Below are 19,755 nucleotides of genomic sequence, written 5' to 3'. Positions count from 1 at the left end.
GTCTAACAGAGACTTTATCGTAAGAGGGAGAGAAGGGAGTGAGGAGGAACTTGGTGCCATAAGAGAAGCGGCAGAGAGTGCACCACGGGCCCCATGCACAGCAAAGAACCAAGAGGAAGAGCAAGAGGTGGAAGCAGGCATGAGTGGAGTGCTGCCACAAGACAGGTGAAGCGACTGCAGAGAGTGAGAGGAGTCTTCACCACAGCTCCAGTTGATTTCTCATTGATATTCCTGCTTTCGCTTCCATGGTCACCACCGTGGGATCTGCACCAGCAACTGAGCTGGGCATCAGTGGTGGTGAGAGCAGAGTCAACGTCCTCTGCAGCAGAGCAATTATTCTATGGCAGATAGGATACAAGCAGGAATAGATTTGGACAGTCAAAATCACTACTGCTGAAGAAACACAAAAATTTACAGGATTGCTTTTAAGACTGCTTGGGAGCTGAAAATGTGAAAGCCTTTCTTGTTTCCACTGATTCAGCACAGCAAAAAAAAAACTTTATAAATGTCAGATCAATTATCAGGAGGCGGCCTTGCCCTCCCGTCCTTATCGGACGAGATCCCTTGGGACCTGGCAGCTTCGAAGGCTTCCTTTGAAGCCGCTCATTTGCTGCTCCCTCGACATGAAACTGCTGTTATGTGGCATTTTTCATCTACCTCACTGGATGGCACAACGCGTCTAATGGAAGATTCATTGTTTTTCTTTTAACTTTGCATGCACATATTTCAAAATGTTTTCATTGCCCACCATAACATATACTCTTGAGACAGGTTTGTTGAATTTCTGTTCATTTTTATCTTTTTTTTTTTTTTACTATCATTGTTATCTCTTCCTTCAGTGCCCTGTGGCGTCCTTACATGGCGTAGTAGTTTGCACACTCAGCTGCAGAGAGATGGTAGTTCAATTCCTGGCGGTGACACGATTTTATTCTTGTCAATTCATGCACGCACATTTTTGGTGGACATACTGTCTGCACCACTCAAAAGCCAAGAAAACCTTTTGCCTAATAACGGTCTTTACAACTTGAGCACCGCACCGATTTCCTTCACAATATGCCTGCCATGCCAAGTTACCACGTGCAATATGCTAGCTCCATCCATTTGACCCCTACGAACTTCAGCTCATCTGTCTACCCAACTTCCTGCCTCCACCTTCCTTCTTGATTTCCACTAGAGTGTCATTACCTAGAGTTATTTCTCTGACCCACTCTGCACGCTTCCTACCTCTTAATGTTACACATACCATTTTCTGTTCCATAGCTCTCTGCAATGTCCTCAGTTTAAGCAGAATCCATTTCAGTCTCCACGTTGCAACTGTTGTAAACTTTCCTCTTCAGTGATACCGGTAAGCTGCTAGTCATAATCTGCCAGAAGTGCTCCATCCCAATCTTACCCTCATAGTTATTTCTCTTACGTGGTCCGGATCTGTGGTTACTACCTGTCCCAAATAGAAATGGTCATCTACCACTTCCAGCGCTTCGCTACCTATTGTAAACCGTTGTTCCTTCGCGAGGCTGTTAAACTCCATAAACCAAGCCAAACCAAACTAGATCTTAGCTTGGACTGTCGCCATTGCAACCCAGTTTTCTAACACAAGGTGGATACCGCATGCAGTATTTCCACAGTACAAGCAAATGGCAAATACTAAGCAAGCAACAAACCAGTACAGGCAGGGATCCTTTTATTCTCAACTGCTATGAGACGGCGAGACACGTGAGAGAATAGTGTTTTGCACTGCGACTGTACACTTAAGGATGGCGACTTGGTTAGCACAGCTCATCGGTTTTCCATGGATTTGTCTCGGGCAATGACCGACTCTTCAAACTTCATCATGAAGGTCGTCCCTTTGTACCAGTGGGCAGTCACCTTGGCAGGCTGCAGACAGCAAGAAAGAAAAGAAACATCAGGAATCAGAGTGGCCAGAGGGCTCACCACATATGGGTTTGTGCAATCTAAGTTCCACTAACAGTCAAAGACACTGCAGCCAATTTCAGCCTATCATTGCTTTGCACTTGACGGAGAGTTGCTGCCAAAACAACAGGTGGAAGTGAGGTTCAATAAGAACAGCCTCACTTGATTTGACGTAATGAGAAAGCAACAGTCTTCACTGTTTCACTTGTGCTCTGGTGTTTAAAGGGGCCCCACAATTTGCAAATAAAGCACATGGTTTTTCATTCTTGGTATGCATAGCATGGGACATAGAGACGCCTTAAAGCGCACGCTGATCATCAAAATCTATATAGTACTTAACCTCTTAATACGCTCTAGAAATGCTCGTTTCAGGCTGATGGTGTTGCAGTGATATTTAGCAAAGAAGGGCACCCTAAATGGTCACTACCTTTTTGATTGACTGGGCATGTAGTTAGAGCTTAACTGGACAAATACCTAAGTGAGCTTCTCTGCAAGGTTCCATCTCTTAAAGGTTTCATTCCCAGATGGAATGCACATTCTTCACAGAAACATAACCTGCTTAAAGTCTGGATAATCTGCTTAAATTCTGCTTAAAGTTTGGAGGCCTTAGTTCTGCCTCCAAAAGGCACATAAACACAGATTTTTAAATCTATCAGTGCTAAAAGGATTACAGGCTGGCATCGGGTTGTTGCCCTTAGTTTAAAATCTTACCGCAGGCAGAAATGCATTTTGGAGCAGCTCCCTCATGTTTTGTAGCAATAGTTCAATAGTGAGAAAGGCTTTGGTTTGGCTTGTGGGGTTTTAACGTGCTAAAGTGACTCATGCTATGAGAGACGCCGTACCGGATATTTCGAACATCTGGGGTTCCTTAATGTGCATTGACTTTGCACAGCACACGGACGCCTTGCTTTTTCTCCTCTATCAAAAAGCGGCCACAGCAGCTCGGATTCAATCCCAAATCCTTGGGCACAGCGGTCGAGTGCCTGAACCACTGCACTGCCACAGCAGGGCGATAGCGAGAAAGGTAAAAAAAATGCAAGTAGACAGACTGCTTCAGGTAACTTGCCATAGTTTAAAGAAAATGGCAACACTATCCAGCAGTGCAAAGTTGTAGGCAGTCGTATTGGCCCTGGGTGAATTTTTTTATGCACCTAAATTGTTTTGCTGTTAAAAAAAGCAAAATGCGTGATGAAATTTCGTACTGTTCACATTAGTGCAAAAAACTGCGTGCAAATGTTGCAGAATATTATGAGAAACATCCTTTTTATTCTTTTTTTTGCAAGTATTTCTTTAGTGCAGTTCCTTTATTTTTTACTTTTTTAGAACATGAAGACAATGGGATTTTTTTATTAAAATCTGGCACATGGCTACGCTCCTGCATCATGATGTTACCAAAATGCAGTCTGATTGAATAAACTTGTTTACTGCAAACCATGGTGAATAAGTTGATCACCATCAACGATGGTTGTTTCAGAATGAGCACAGCGATATTTTTTTTCCGTCTGAATTATAATGCTGCAGCAGAAATGCGACCGTGGGACCATCATTTCACAGCAAAGGACAGGTTCCTTGCAGTCCAACCCGGCTACGCTTCTGGCAATGAAGCAAGCATACGTGGTGCTCATCTCAGTCAGCAGTGCTATTTTTCTCCGCAGATGGGATCAACGCTGTCGCACACTTCCCACACGCTCAACTGCTTCCCCTTATGTGTTTGCAACAAAAAGACTTGGTCCGGGCTTCTGCACAATGTAACTATAATTCAAACTGATGTGGTGACTGACATCTGGCAATGACACACATGCACAATGCGGTAACCATGTAGGAACCCACAAAGAGTACCACCTCAAGACTGGAAGTGGGCAAAATTTAGCTAGAACTCCTATTTATACGATATGGCATTTTAGACTGGAATATCAAATTAATGTTTAATGTTAATTAAGTCATAAGCTCTAATGTTGACAACACTGCTACTGCGTGCATGAATGAGAACCATGGAATCGACCGATCTCCCGAAGCACGTCCAAAACCTTTCTCAAGGATTCACATTGAACTTTTGGAACAAGTGGCTGCACTGGGTTCGAGACCCATAAATGTAGCAAAGTCTAAACTTTGCACTACTTGAGCCTCTTAAGAAATAATATATTTTTCCTCGCATATGCATCTTCCATGCTCGTTTGGCACAGTACTGTCAGTGTCACTCGAAGCAGGAGGCCAAAAGACATGTGCACTGATTTATACTCATAGTAGGCAGCAGAGGGCTAGAAAGCAAATCAAGATTGGGTTAGATTCTATCAGTCATCTTTCCTGACACACTGCAACAACAAATTAAAGTCATGTCTCTGCACACTAAGTGGTAGCCTCAGCCACACTCTCCCGATGTCAGGCGGCAGTGGTTTTGATGCTCACCTCTTAAGAAGACCACCCACCTCTCCAACCACCCACCCGTCCACTGCCCATTTTTTAGGCTTCAAGTTTGCCATACTGTCTGTGATCACGATGCAGCCAGTCACACCATTCCAGACATAGCAGTAAGCATCACTGACCTTTTAGTTCTAATTCGAAACGCTCTCACACTACTCTAATGCCTAGCGATATTCTTCTTTCTTGCATCCACGTGCTTTCTTCACTCTTCAAGTATGCTGAATGGGTCGTTCTGAAGATGCTTCACAGCATGAGTCACAATCCATGCAGTCAAGCATCCTCAAACTGCGACGAGGCCACAGTGGCACTTGAAATTTTGAGACAATTCATAGACTCTCCTGTGAGTGTGCCCAAATTAAAGTATTTGACGAATCCGCGAAAGAGCGTCGTTGCTGCTTAGCTTTCATCTCAAATACAGACAGAACCATACTCCAGGTATCCATTAAATAGAATTGCTGCGATGCAAGCAGCTATCAGCAGTCTTTTCAGGCCGTTCCATTAGAAGTTTCGAATAATTCGAACAATTTTCCCGAAGGCCAAATTAAAAGATTTTACTGCATTTACAATGTGCCCACCAATATCTTCTATTTCTTGGTTTCATTATTGTATTATGTCTCTGATAAGCTGCCTTCTCCTTTTTATGCAATATGACCACTAGTACAGAGCCTGCATGTCTGGAGCATTTACTTTCAAAACGTTTCGTTTTTCACCACAGTGTGGTGCAACGGTCCATACTGGGAAAAACCAGTTCAACCCTCGTGCAATCTAGTCCCAGCGAGAGGCGTTGATGCACAGGCAAAACTGACAACCGATTTGGAGTCATTCCATGAGCTGGGAACGTGTCCAAAAATAAAAGCTGCGCAGCCGTCTGTGCTGTCGTTTTCTCCTCTCTAGACGTCTGCTGTGTTGTGATAATTCAGTTTATACCCCCCTCCCGGTCCTCAAGCGTCAACTTCTTAAAATTTTCTGGGGAGAACCCTGCCACAGCCACTCTGCATTCGCTACGGCTCTCGGTTGCTAGAGTAGCATTTTGACATAGCTTTGATGGGATTTCATCAAATATAACAAATCTGTAGCAGCCCACAGTAGGTTTAATGAGATGGTGCAGGTCAGCACAAGTGGAACAGCGTTTCCACCAGTGTAATATTTGTCCACACCTGTCCTGTCGGCACACGTATATTGGAATAATGACACTGAAAATGCACAGCTATGAGCTGTCCTGGCAAGACAAACCGTTGCATGTAGGCTTCCAATGCGTATGAGCAGGGCGTGTTTCATACTGCTCCAGCGGCCCATTTGGCACAGGGCGAGTGAAATGGCCAAGTGAAATGCAATTTTTCCTTATCTTATTTCTTTTTTTGTAATTTTATAAGTGGAATAGCTCTAATTTGCATGCTCTAATTTCCTTTTTTTTTTTTTACTTTGCACTGGCATTTTGGGCCTGTGAGGGGAGTAATTAGCACAGGAAACGGTACATTTAAGCTCCACCCGGGTACAATACGACAGCTTTAATGACCTGTGTCTGTAGCTCCTTCTTGGCATTTTTGTTCAGTGCCTCCATTACTTTACACATACTCATTGGCATACGATGGTAACCAACCACAGTATGTGGAAGGCCACACAGCCCAGATATAAATTCTCGCATTAGCCAAGCCCTACAAAAGTGCCTGCATGTCTGACTCAGGACTCAAAGATCACGGGTTTGATTCCCATCTCACCATCCCAAGTCACAGGAGCTGCCCTCCTGCCAACTTGGCCATGCCACATGGCGTCACGACATGTCCCTGCCAGCCTGCCAGGGACATGCCCGCAATGTTTCTGCTCACAACGGCGGCAACGCTGATGCCACACTTTCTGGAGCGAAGGGCCACTGACGCTATCAAATTAAAAAAAGAAAAAACATTGCCGTACTCCTATTCCCATCTCCAATCCTGTGAGCACACTTCGTGTAGCTACAGGGAAGCATGTGGTAGGAATAATGAAGACAGCAAACAAAATGCAAAAATAAACTAGACCATTATGTCGCTTCTAGCCTGAGGGGAGTCCTGATAGTGCTCCAACCCTTTAACCCGCAAATCTCAACACTACTCACTAAGCAACCTTCCCCTAAAACGGCCTCAGCAACACTACCACTAACAATGAGGCCCAATTAAAAAAATTAATCTGACTATACACTATTTTAGTTTCGATGCCTGGGCGCAGCCATCTTAGTTTGATGTTGACGCCCCGGATGCGCCAAACTGGGAAAGTCCACTCTAGTTCCTATTGACACCATGTTGGGTTTTGGTGTGTGTGTTGATGCTGTGATGCGGCAGTGTAAAAGTACTGTTTCGCGGTACTCGTGAAAGCTATCCGACACCTTGGTGCTATTTCGTGCTTTGTTTGAGCGCGCCAGCAAACCATATACCATCCGTTTGGCATGGCGGTAGCTGTTAAACAGCACTAGTGGCCGAGGCAACTGCGAAGCGCTACGTTATTTGCGCTACGTTTCCTAAAATTCAAACGCACCAACTCGCCCAATTCAGCATTCTTGTGCAACTGCGAAGGACTGCGCTCCACTTCCGCAAGCCGAACTTGTCAGAGTTAACTATGAGGATGTATCTGTTGTGTCTTTCACAATACATGTATTTTCAATTATGTTTTATAATTGCAATGGTAACTGTACACACAAATACACTGCGAATGAACCGCACAGGCAGGTACCAAACGCGGAATACAAATACTACGAATAGTATGCTTTCCAGTCATCGCCGCATTGATTTAACGTGAGATGCGACCCATTTCGATATACGATCTAGCTGTCCTGCTTCAACAATGTATACTTTCAAGTTAAACCACAGTTCAAGAACAGCACATAAATGAAGTGTCTAAAGTACCATCCGTCGACGTCTTTATGCAGCCTTGGTGTTCGTCCTGCGGTGCAACAACATCGTATCCCCATCCCATACGTCGTAGCAACATCGTTTGCATGACGTATTGTTGAGCAAAACGCCTAAAAATGTGCGCTCTCAGCTGCACCATGAACGAAAACCACAAATTCGCAGCACATACAGCAGCGCTTACGAAAGCGGTGCCGCCTGTTGGCGCGGTGGACGACAGCACTCTCGCCGAGTGCTACTCCCTAGTCGTCGCTAGGCCTAAACTGTTTTTCATCGAAGGCGCATCCGATGGCGATTTGTAATTGCTCAGCGCTAGAGTAAATGGTCTCTCATGGGACTGCCTTACTGCTGATCCCATTGTATCAGTAAAAGAAAGATGCAAATTTCATTGATGCCTTAGCAGCGGAGCCAGAGTGCATATGATGAGCCGCATGCCACACCAGCAGCAATGTGTTGCGAAACTTGTTTGCCTTTTAATCATCAATAGCACGGTATAGGTCAGAAATCCACAAGCAAGATTTTTTTTTTTTGCTATCGGCTTATTTTTTAAGTGAAGAACAGATTTTAGCATGTTCTTCTGGCGCTAGAAGGTATCCACCGTATCACTGGCGCAGAGGGCTTCCGGGAGGCACGGCCTGCCCGGCGTGCGTGTTTGCTACGGCAGATGAAGTAAAATGGGCATCGCATTTGTGAGTCCATCATTGGTATTAAGTCTATCTGGCTTACACAAAATGTTCATAGGCGAATTAAATCAGGATGGAATGGAAAGCGTTGAAACAGAAACCTATCACAGCTGCGCTCGGACTGTCGTTGCATGCTTCCCACATACGCTCTCGGCAATAACCTTGCGATTCTTTGATTGTTTGTGCAGTCCACGGTCACGCGTATTGCTGTCCCGATGACATTACCACTAAAAGAGCCGCTAAAAAAGGCATTTAAGTCTCTCAAATGATGATATACCAAGGTGCAAGGCCGCCCTGCTATGCTTGAAGCATGTAAACGCACAACCCACTCGGTAATGGTAACAGTGGGCCGGCGCAATGAATCTGGTTAGAGAGTATTTTCTTCCTCTCCTACTTGCTCTCGATAGAACGGTCTATATGCGTGAGTAGCATTGTCTATAATGACTAAAAACATGCAAAGTCACCAGGGTGTTTCACCTCTGCTGCCAGCCACATCCCTGACTTACCAACCCCTTCAATATACACTGAGGGCAACTGCATTGAATTGTTAGTATTGCGCGAAATCGATTCTCTGGTTCTTTCTGATTATGACATTGGAAAAAGTTGAACTGAAAACATTCCTGACATTCAATTCAAACTCCAACATCTAGGAGGATTGGTTCCCACTTTCTCAGAGGCCTAGTCTTTGGGATCTGTGCATTTCCGGCAAGTGGGGTACCTTTTCTTTTGCTACAGCACATTATTAGTCCATCGATAAAGCCGAACTTAAATTTGTCTAAAGCCTCCTTTTAATATACATACTGAAACTGGAGTGCAATCAAGAGCTAGCATATGGGGACCAATGTGGAATGCACTGCAATGCATTTGCATACTGCCCTATGTCACAACACCTGCTTTGGAGTGCCCAACATTGCGATATCTCATTGGACTTACGGAGTAACACATCGCCCCTAAAGAAAATAATAAATAAATAAATAAACTGGGAGAAACAGAACAGTTTAGCAGTACACATAAAAGCTACGCAACTGGTGCCCACATTGCTTTGTTAACATGAAATTACATGCTATGCGTCACTCATGTCATATCATTATACAACTGAATGTAAAAGTAAAGAAACCATGCCATTTAACAAAATTGTACAACAGCATTTTCTAACGATGCAGTAGGTATTTTTAAGCTCTTTCCTATATGTCTGAGATCTTTCTGATCTTTCAGATGTTTCTCATATGCTTGTGCTCTAGCCCGAGCATTTTCGTCAGGTGCACACTTTTGTACAGAAAAATTGTAATCATAAAAGATTGCATGCTCACTACTTTTGTACACGACTGTACCTATGTTCAGTTGACAGGTTGATATTTCTGGCTGCTACATCTGAGAAGAGAGTGAGAACTGGGCCCAGTTGGTTGTACATACTGCCAATTTGATACTTGCACAAGTTTACTAAAAGTTAAAAAAACACTCACAAAGTTACAGCCAATAAGGATGGCCTCGATTATCCCAGCTACAAACGAGGCACAGTTGAGGCTACCTGCAAATGAAAGACAGAAAGTCAAATCAGTTGACACAATCTAAAAGTGACAAGACACAGTCAGGAACACAAATCTCAAAAGCTAGGTAAACATTGGAAGACACAACGCCGGAACGCTGAAATTCAAAATGTTAGACTGGGTGATCCCAATAATGGGTAAAAGGAATGCCATCATCCAGACTGGCTGTGTATTATTGACAGGCTGTGTGAAATGAGCTGTAGCTGGAAATTGGCAAAGGAGTGCAGCTTCCATTTGGCTGTAAGCTGCAAAGCATGGCTGCAGAAAATGAGTCTTGTCAACCACTACAGAAGAATTCAGCAGATAAAATATCGGGAATTGAGGGGCTCAAAGGGGCCAACAACCAGTGTGACCAAGGAAAGAATAGGAGAACTCTTTTTGTGGTGTTGGTTAGTTTGAAATTATAATGTAAATGTTTTATGTTTGAAAGGTAGTTGATATGAAAGCATAAGAAAAAACAACTAAATGATCCCAGTGGAATCTGAACCCCAGCCAACTGAGCTAGGGCAACATCTGTTCAACCTTCTGCTTTCGCAGGTATATATTTATGTTGCGTGTAGCCTATCCTTGAGAGCATTTTCAAGCACCATCGTCGTCCATAGCAGCAGACACGAAATGTCCTATGTTACCATGAGTGTCACATAACACGCGATATGAGGAGGAGGTCGGGAGCTGTGCGACAACCCTCTTACACTATTGATGAGACCAAAGCTGCCAAAATCAAGGCCCTTGTAATTACGGCTATTCCGCAGACGAATAATGAAAAATGAATGGCTCATCATGATATACATGATATACATATACAGAAGCATGCGAGGTGAGTCAGGACTCAGCAATAATACTTCATTCATAGCCCATGCATCTTGTTCACCTCTTCTTGAAACAAACCACTGCTGACACTGAAACACAGTCTCAATGGGTCACTATTTGTTGGCAATGTTGACAAAATCTATTTGTTAACATAAAACAATGACGCAAGAACTGTTGCTTCAATTGCAGCCAGCTGACCAATTGCACCAATATTTTTTCCTTCATAAAGTATTCTTATGAGAACTAAATCTTGAAATTTTGAGACGAAGTCACAATACTGTTACGGACGAGCAAGGAAGAAGCTGGCAGTGGCGCGGGCAGGAGCACTCACGCTAGGCCCGCTAACATTTCATTAAACGTCATCTCATGGTCATCGAACATCTTCTCTCTGTCCTCTGCTCTGTTTTCATCGGCTTGCGCCCAGTAACATTTGGTTGGAGGGGCGAGGTATTTCATCATCACCCCCTCATCCTGGTCCGGAGCTTCGGTGCCCTGCGACTTCTTGCACCGTCAGCGAAAAGTTAGGAGGCATTGCATGGCTGTTCCCCAGCCTGCTGGACCCAGCAAGACCTTGCCGTTCCTCTGCTCCGTCCCCCCGCCCCGACCACAAGACACGACGAAGGAGACTGACCCGAGACGCCACACATGACCACAAGACACAAGGAGAAACCCGAACAACCATATGTGACCCCACTGGCCAGATTGCCGACCAAAGATCCCACGACCCAAGACGCTGCTACACTTGAGGACATCCTCCCCTGCCTATGATATGCGGTGCATGCCTTGGCCTCCGCCATCGAGTCGTGGCAACGTGTGGCCCAAGAGTGTCCTGGGCCAAGGTTCATCGGGAATCATCGTGCCGGCAAGCCGTTCTATTCTTCCTCTTCTTCTTCAAGCATCCAGACACGCCATAGAATCATGCCATAGAATCACCAACATCGATAAACTTCCTCGTCCACGATTGGGACGATCGCTCAGTGGCCCCGGGTCATGTTACGGACGAGCAAGGAAGAAGAAGCGGGCAGTGGCGCGGGCAGGAGCGCTCGTGCTAGGCCCTCTAACATTTCATTAAACATCATCTCACGGCCATCAAACATCTTCTCTCTGTCCTCTGTTCTGTTTTCATCGGCTTGCCGCCCCGTATCAATACCAACAATCGCGGCCCATGCATTAACAGTTCAATGAGATGGATTTAAGCTGACTTTTCCCGATAGATTGCTGCATTTGAATGACAAAGGAACTATTTTCATTTCGAATGGAGCTCTTATAAGCTATAAAAAGTAAAAAAGAGAAATCAAGCCACTGCATGTTTTCACAAGCCCCTGCGAAAATGTGGATTTTATTGGTGTGCAACTCCCTTGGGCTACACTAAAAAGTAAACTTCCAAATACCAATGGTGATCATGGAATCATTCCTGGTCCTGGTGTCCCCAGTTTGAATTGACAAATGGGGAGAAAAAAAAAACTGAATTTTTCAATGCGATGTGCACAGTGACAAACACCATTTTTCCTGCCAAACATCAACATTTTCAGAAGTAAAAGCAATGCACTCGTACTGAGGACAAAATCAGGATGAAGTTGCCCTCAGCGATCATTTCTGCATTAAACAGGAATCAAGTGAAACTGTGTGGTGGGCACAGCTCAGGTACAGCCATGCTGAACATGCTCACCTCTGTCTTTGGGAACCGAAATGAACTTGGTGACCAATGGGTCCTTTTCAATCAGGTAATCTGCCTCAAAGTAAAGGGTGAAAGACAGCTGTTACATATCAGCCCCATGCTATTAAATTTGCCTGACCCAGCAAGAGCATCCGTGCACAGCAGCAGCACACAGTGGTATTATGCATCAGTGTCAACGGCTTACATTTGCCTTGAGAATCCCCTTATGCATACATGCACTTTGCTAGTCACTTAATCACCAATCCCTTCATTTCTGCTTCAATTATCTCATAAATATTCATTGGCATGAAGTTGTAAGCTACCCAATTCTGTGAAAGGCCACTCCACGTAGATACCTATAAGCCGCCCATTAAACAGATGTACCTTTGTGGCTCAGCGGTAGCAAGTCTTACACTCACAAATCTTCGAAGGCTGGATTCCCATCTCACCCTCCCATTCCAAAGCGGAAGCTCTAGTTGGCACTGCATGTCACGTCATGTCGTCTTATGACGTCCCAGAACCTGCCGACCAATTGATATCCGGCCATGTCGGTTGCCAGCTATCACCTTTCAAAGGTGATAGCACAGGACATGGGATGAAAGGTGGAAAACAACGCACAATGCGCTGGATGACAGGTATACGCACTTTGTCATTTCCTACCCTTCGTTTCGTTTTCTTCGGTGGTTTACCTTTCTTTGAAACGTTGTACCCAGTTGCCGAAGCTTCGGCCTTGACTCAGTTGTCACCTGTCGGAGCCATGCCTGTGATTTTTCGCTCACAGCACTGACAGCATCAGATTTTGCGCAGATTTTTAAAAATGAGAGCTAGACCGCACTAACATTTGACCCATTGTTTTGGCAATGTCTTGCTACCTTTAGTTATCAATATTTTATTGCAGTACATAGCAAAGCAGCCACTACGCTGCTGAGTTGCACTCCCACAAAGCAGTGCTGAAATGTCTTTGCCGGTCAAAAAGAAGCACCTGTTCGGTGAAAGCCACAGAGATTTAAACCAGCAGCTACTAATTATTCAGGTATTTCCTTCCAGCCCCCGAATATTACAATTAGTACTATATTATTCTACTTGCCCTACACTGAAAGTTTGCTGGTGTCACAAAGAAGAGTGGGGAGAGGGATAAATTTGATGACAACTTTGTAAAAGAGAGTCAAGTCAGAGAACTGAAGCAATAAAGGTAGTAATGTTTGTTTGTTCCAAGTCTCTGAACAGCAAAGAATGACCGTATCCATGTAGATGCCCGTGTGAAAAACAAGCATGCCAACTTTCAAGTAGCAAAGGTTCAAGTGCTATTTCACACCAAACACGCTGTAAAAACTACTTTTGCACGTGCCTCACTAACTAACAAGGTCACGATACACAAGGCCGCAGAATATGCCTATTCTGCATCAGACAAAAGAGTTGCTAATGCAAATATTACATACATGGAACAGGCTGCCAAAAGATTAAAGGAAGTGAAAAGTAAGGATACAGGTCTTGTCATCATCATTGGCCTGCTCGAGCTTGTCAGCCTCTTTGCCAAAGAGCGTCTGTAAAAAACAAAGCAAGAAGAATGCTTCACATGCAAGCCTCTAGATGTTCCAGCTCCATTTCCTGAAGAAATCTAGAATGAAATAATCATTTCAAACGCATAAGCCTATAAGCAGTTTTCAGCTATTCTTGGACTGCTCTGAGGTGAAATGTTGATATTTATTGCTCACCTAATATAGGTTTCACAGACATGACTCTGTATATGTAGTGACTTATACAGCCTCTAACCTTGTACGCAATTGGACTGCATGCCTTCCTGACCTTGATTTATTCACGTATTTACATTTTCTGAATATCAAAAAATGCACACCAAGCTGTAATTTGTATTCCTCTCAGCCTAGCCTGCTTTTTTGGCTTATGTAGAGAATAGACACTTGAAGGTAAATTCAAAAAAGCAATAAGAGAGTGGCAAACTATTTTTGACAGAAACATGCAAAACGAGGAGCGCTCTGAGGCACATGGCACATTAATCACAATGCACAGAGACTTAGCCTCCAATATGACATGAATGAGTATGTATCATAGTGGTACCATGCATCATATTGACACAGATGGCAACAGTTGGCATGATATTGGCCAATTAATGCAACAAGTGCAAGAAGTTAAGATTAATTTAGTTTCCTCAGCGTTCCTACATGAGCAACTCCAGATAATTCCAGACTTCTACCATATTTCCCGGGCAGTACGTAATGGCGGCCCAATACTGGGAGTATGGAAGGAATGTACTGGTCCTATGCTCGGCCAGTTTTGACAACATACTCCCATTATTTAGCCAATGGTGCATGCTGTCACGGCGGCTCAAAGCAGTTAAAGTGCTCAAACACTGACTGCATCCATGGTTCCAACCTGGTCGTGGAAGCCGTGTTTCGATGGAGGAGAAACACTTGGTGCCTTGTGCGATGTCAGTGCGCATTAAAGAACTCCTCGTGGTCTAAATTATCCAGAGCCCTTCGCTACGGCGTCCCTTAGTTGCTTTGGGATGTTAAACCGCATACAGAGACCAAACTGTAAAACAACAACTACTTTTTAACAAAGTGAAGTGACCATGACAGCGGCAATCTTCTCCCTCTATTCCACTTATCAAGAGAGTAAGCGGCATGAAATAGCAAAATCATTCATTTATCTTGCCACCTTGATCTCTGTGAGAAAAGGAAACATTTATGCACCTCTATAAGGTAACAAGTAGTCATGAGTGTGTGAAGCTTACTTTTTTCTTTTTCCTTTCATTGTTTTGTTATATAAGGGCCTAAATATTTTCTTCTCTCAACCTTCACCCTTCATTTGGTGGCAGCACCATGACAGTTGTTTGAGCAGCACATACAACAATTTTTGTGTATGCTTCTTGGGTTTTCACTTGGCATCTTCTCCTCTGATGTGCCTCACCTAGCATGAAAACTTCAGCAGCTGCATTATTATACACATCAGCATTTGTGGAATAATGTAATCTCTATGCATGTCTTCAGCAATCAATTACCAAGTTCTACTGTCAGGCAATATGCCGGGAGTCTGTCAATGGAAGATGCAGAAAATTTGATCCAAGCTGCCACGCTACCACACTATACGCTTCTGGCATCCTTGAATTTATAATATTTGCCAACACTTTTTCACTCATTTAACTGTCCTTTTCTCTAGCAAACTGATTTATGCCCTGTGGCAATAATGTTGATAAAAAAAATTCTTCAGCATTTTCTGACACTTTCCATAAGGGTTTCTTTACTGTTACAGTGATCAAAATAGTTTCATAAAACTTTCTTCTTACTAGCATAAGGTGTGCTCAGCTTCATTTAGTAGCATTTTTTACATATATATGACGAATTATCGGAAAAGGACCAGTGCATTTGGCATGGTACAGCTGATAGGAATCAGTGCATAATGCTTCTGTAGAATATTTCCTACATGACTGTGTGTACTTGCCTTGAAACAACACTGAATCTCGATTACTGTTTGATAACTTCAGCAGTTACTTGGCTAGTGGTGAGTAGACTGTTTCACTGTTCCATTTAACACTCATTCACATTGTCTGGACCACAGTCACTACACAATCAGCAACACGCAAACAGCCTTTCAACTGCAAGCGATGTACTACACATGTGGCACTGCTAAAATGTAAGGGCATATTTTCCCTATTTCAACATGCAGGCTTTTGATTTCACAAAAATATTCTATGCATATGTGACCCCCTGCACTACTATGCATTGACAAGATTTTTCAAAAATAGCATGGAATGAAACAGCAAAAGTTCAAAATGAGTGTGTGTGTTTGTGCATGTGTGCTTTTTATCCTTTCCCGTCTGCTGTGCATCATCTTCTGGGATTGAATTAGGCTATGACCGCACCACAAGATCTGTCTTAGAGATCGATCGCCTGGCTCCACCCCTATTAGGTCAATTCCCTCAGGCGGACTTGTTGACGAATACTAGGAGCCAGGGTTACCTGACACATTTGTGACAATTTTGTGATGTGACCATAGTGTAATTTGGCCCCACAGCAGCCACCAATTAGGTGAGTGGGTGACATTTGGGTAAGTGCCGCTGGTCACTTGAAGAAAATAACTTCAGTGCAAAGCAAGATAACCTACTTGGCTATCTCACTGCACTAGCACACAACACAAAGAATGCAACCCACAGCTTCGATAAAGCTGCAACTATACATTTGTGCTGCCTATAATTTGAACGCTGCATTAAGTTAGTGATGTGAGGCTCACATGAGTTGTTGGACTAAGTTTTACACGTACAGTGCTTTTGAAATCAATGCCCCTTTCCAACACCTCCAAGTGCAAGCAGAAAAGGGTTTCCTTATGTGAATAGCTGGTGCTTAAGCACATTCCGCTGGTAGGCTAATTTCCCAGAAAAAAAATATTTCATTATGACCATCATGGTCAGCCTAAATATGTCCACAACAGGCTAGTGCCAAGGCCGCAGCTATATGGCCAATATCTCTACAATTAAGCATGTTCAAAGACAGCTGGTCACCTTGTACTCACAAGCTTCCAGTGATAAAGAGAAAGTTGAAGTGGCAGTGCAATGCCCATAGGCCGGAGCACAAGACTGAATAACGAAGAAATGCAGCAGTTGATTCTTTCCTACATTTAAGGTTCACTGTCTTAAGCCCACATACTATACCACATACTTAATGAGAATGTTGACTAAAAAGGACTGTGCTTTCGACACTTAGTGCTTCAGCAATTAAGTTTTTCTGGTCTTCAGCTTTTCTTCAGTTTGTGTAATACAACACTGATCACACCCATTGACACGTCTATTTCGTCCACTGCAATGTTTGCCTTCTACTAGAATCTACTCTCAACACCTAGGAAACCAGCAGTTGTCATATCACATGCCTTGCCCTTTCTCATTTCTTCCACTCCTATTTTAACTCTTGCAGTTATCATAACTGGCTTGATGACGAAGGGTCTGAAAGCCTGCTCATGCCGAAGAAGTTCAGAGTGGCTTAAAAGACACCAAGTCATTTCCTGAACACACTCCTGAGCAGTAGGCAATGAAAAGCAGCTCCAAAACTTTCATCCAGCCTTCACCTAGGCTGGCTGCATTACCTTCCATACGGTGGATTTGACGAATAGTAGAATGTTGAGGAGCTTCGTCTCCCTCTTGTAGTTCTTTTCACGGACAAAAAGCAGATCAAGCACCCTCTGGCCAACGTGGAAGCCCAACTCTGAAAGCCTGCAAGCCATTTCCATCAGATAAGAGGAACATCTCCAAAGACTTTCAGGAAATTAAATAAGGAAGTATACATGACTGTAAAGAATACACCCTACAGATATAGACACATAGAGATGCCTCTGCAAGAGTTCATTGCTGGCCTAATTAATGTGCTATGCTGATGTAGGTATGCACACTATTTGACTGGTGACTGCTTTACTTCAGCACACAATCCTCAAAACCCAGCATTAGTAATTTTCATACACGTTTCACAAGAAAGGCAGAAGTGATCTGTGGAGTAGAACCTGATGACAAAGAGGCAAGTGCAGTAGAATTCAACAAAGTCAGATTATCAGCAGAAAAGAAAACTTTTGAGGACGAGATTATAAATAAATGTACAGAGTTCTTCACAACAGACGCTTTTTACAAACATCACAAGGTGATATAGCTGGTGCATCTGAACGCCCTGATGATGCCTCATATCTGACACTTTTCGCTGCAATGATTTCATTCTGCCCCTGGCCACCCCACAGAGCAAACAGTTTTTAACATGAAGCAGGAGCGCTGTAAAAAGCTAACATGTAAAGGTTATGAACAAACATGTAAATACTGACGAATTCACATGTATGCAATAAAGCAATTAAAGTATTGGTTCAGCTTTTAGCTAATAAAAGAAATGTGTCCAGTAGCCTTGGAGAACACCAAAAACAACTCTTTTGAAAAAAGAAGATTCTCCACTACTGTTATTCCACCCGTTACTTGCCACTCCCCATCAATGTTTTTGATGTAATAAACAGAAATAACGAAAGCAACGAATGAAAATGATGCGAGGGGCACGCGCAGTAATTTATGGCCGACCTCAGCCCCACTACTATCTGGCTCACACGGCTTGCAGTTTGAATATAACAGAAGCCCGGCCATGCGGGAACGTGGCCATGCAGCGAGTTCTCCTCCTGCATTCTGATAATGACCGAATAACCCATACGAAAGGCTCAAGCACATTTCGTCTATAGTCGAACTGATGTCCACCGGAAATTCTGTTTCAGTATTAGCTGTGCTACGTGAAAGCAACGAAGCAAAAAATATGATTTCTACGCGTGGATTCCTCTCGCAGAAATTTAACCTTGATTTCCATCAATCACCGAAGCACGCGGATTCGATACACAAGTCTGCAACTCACTTCGTCTGAAGCTCAGGAATGGTGTAGACTCTGTTCTGGCAATATTGCACGATTTCGGAAAACAGAAGGCCGAACACGCTGATGTGGACCTGCGGGAACCGCACAAGTTAGCATCTCAAACACCGACCGAAGAGGGCGGACCAGAGGCCCGACACATTTCAATGCCCTTACGTACTTCGCTTCTACTTTTGCTGAGTGGTTTGTCCAAAATGCTAACTCTGTTTCTCATATTGGACATTTTGAGCACTTCAGACTACTCGCGTTTCCTTGGCTGTGGACTACGACCAGCTACGACGCTTTCCGCTTGTTTCTGTTTCGCCGAAAAAACAAACAAACAAAAAACGATGGGGCGTCTCGGATTGGATTCGCTAGTAGCGGATTTAAATGCAATAGAAAGTATTATAAATAATTTATTTATGTTTATGATCTAGCCTAGCTGTGTAATGGTCAAAAAGCGCTACCACAAAAGTGGTCAAAAGACATAGCAATGGTTGTCAGAGGAACCAGAGGAATGGTGGTCAGAGTTCTGAGAATTTCTTGTTGAGCTAGTTGGTATGGTTGGTAGTTGATCCAGCTAGAACACTATAATCCAGCTGATCATAGTAAATTTAAAGGCGCCGACAACCACGCACACATACACACAATCGAAGAAAACGGTACAGCTCTAAAACTTGAGCGAGTCCCGTAATTCGGCCCCCGCTAACCACCAAATTACAAACCAGCCCAACAAGTTATCTGAAGCAGTCGACTTTGGAGGAAAGATGCTGTAAAGGGCTTTAGACTGGGAGGACACAGAAGCGCAAGAATTATTTGGACAGAATACGGGTGTTTTGGTATTTCCCTTTCGAAATATGGCTGTAGCGGTCGAAACCGAACCCGAGACCTTGGAGTCTGCAATCGAATGCCAAAGCCAACGAACCTTCGCATACACAAGTCGCGAAAAACAGCTGCAGATGCCCTTCAAAGAACACCCAAGGACAGGTCGATAGTACGGCCGATTTACAGGAATCGAATGGCGCCACTCGCCTCTGGGATTCCCGAGTGCAAAAGCTGATTTTTTATCCAGTCATTCACTTTAGCAACGAAAAGAAGGTTGGGATAAAAGTTGTAATGGTTAAATACTTAGGTATTTATTATTTTTGTTCATGTATATTCCTTGCTCTAAAATATTCAGAGAGCATGCACTTGTTAATATATACAAAACCTAAAATAAATAGGGCAGATTTATAGATTCAGTTCTGGCTCTTTAATGCAGGCAACTCAAATTGTGGACAATTTTCACGGCACCAAAGTTTTTTATTGGCTGAAAGTCTCATTAATATGGGAACTCTTTCTCTGGAGGGGTGTATGCATAGACACCATTGATGACCATGCATGAAAAACAAACCCCTACCGACCCAACCAGATGTTTCATTTTCTGCACTGCAGGCGCATTTTGATCTAGTGCAGTAAATATTCCGAATTACT

General features: G+C 43.6%; 1 protein-coding gene across 1 annotated transcript; it reads right to left on the bottom strand.

Moving 5' to 3' along the window:
- Positions 1-1,664: 1,664 nt before the first annotated feature.
- Trs31 (trafficking protein particle complex subunit 31) lies at positions 1,665-18,633 on the bottom strand. Its single transcript, XM_084576194.1, has 7 exons — positions 18,464-18,633; positions 18,289-18,377; positions 17,003-17,129; positions 13,395-13,452; positions 11,921-11,980; positions 9,358-9,422; positions 1,665-1,875 (listed from the first exon to the last, which is right to left on the bottom strand). Exons 1-7 carry the CDS (start codon positions 18,524-18,526, stop codon positions 1,777-1,779), a joined length of 561 nt encoding a protein of 186 aa, XP_084432320.1. The 5' UTR covers positions 18,527-18,633; the 3' UTR covers positions 1,665-1,776.
- Positions 18,634-19,755: the final 1,122 nt, after the last annotated feature.

Source organism: Amblyomma maculatum, chromosome 8 (genome assembly GCF_055883805.1).
Source record: "Amblyomma maculatum isolate TAMU_Amacu chromosome 8, ASM5588380v1, whole genome shotgun sequence".
Lineage (NCBI taxonomy): Eukaryota > Metazoa > Arthropoda > Arachnida > Ixodida > Ixodidae > Amblyomma > Amblyomma maculatum.
Note: the sequence above shows the minus strand (reverse complement) of the source record. Positions and strands in the feature narration are given on the sequence as shown.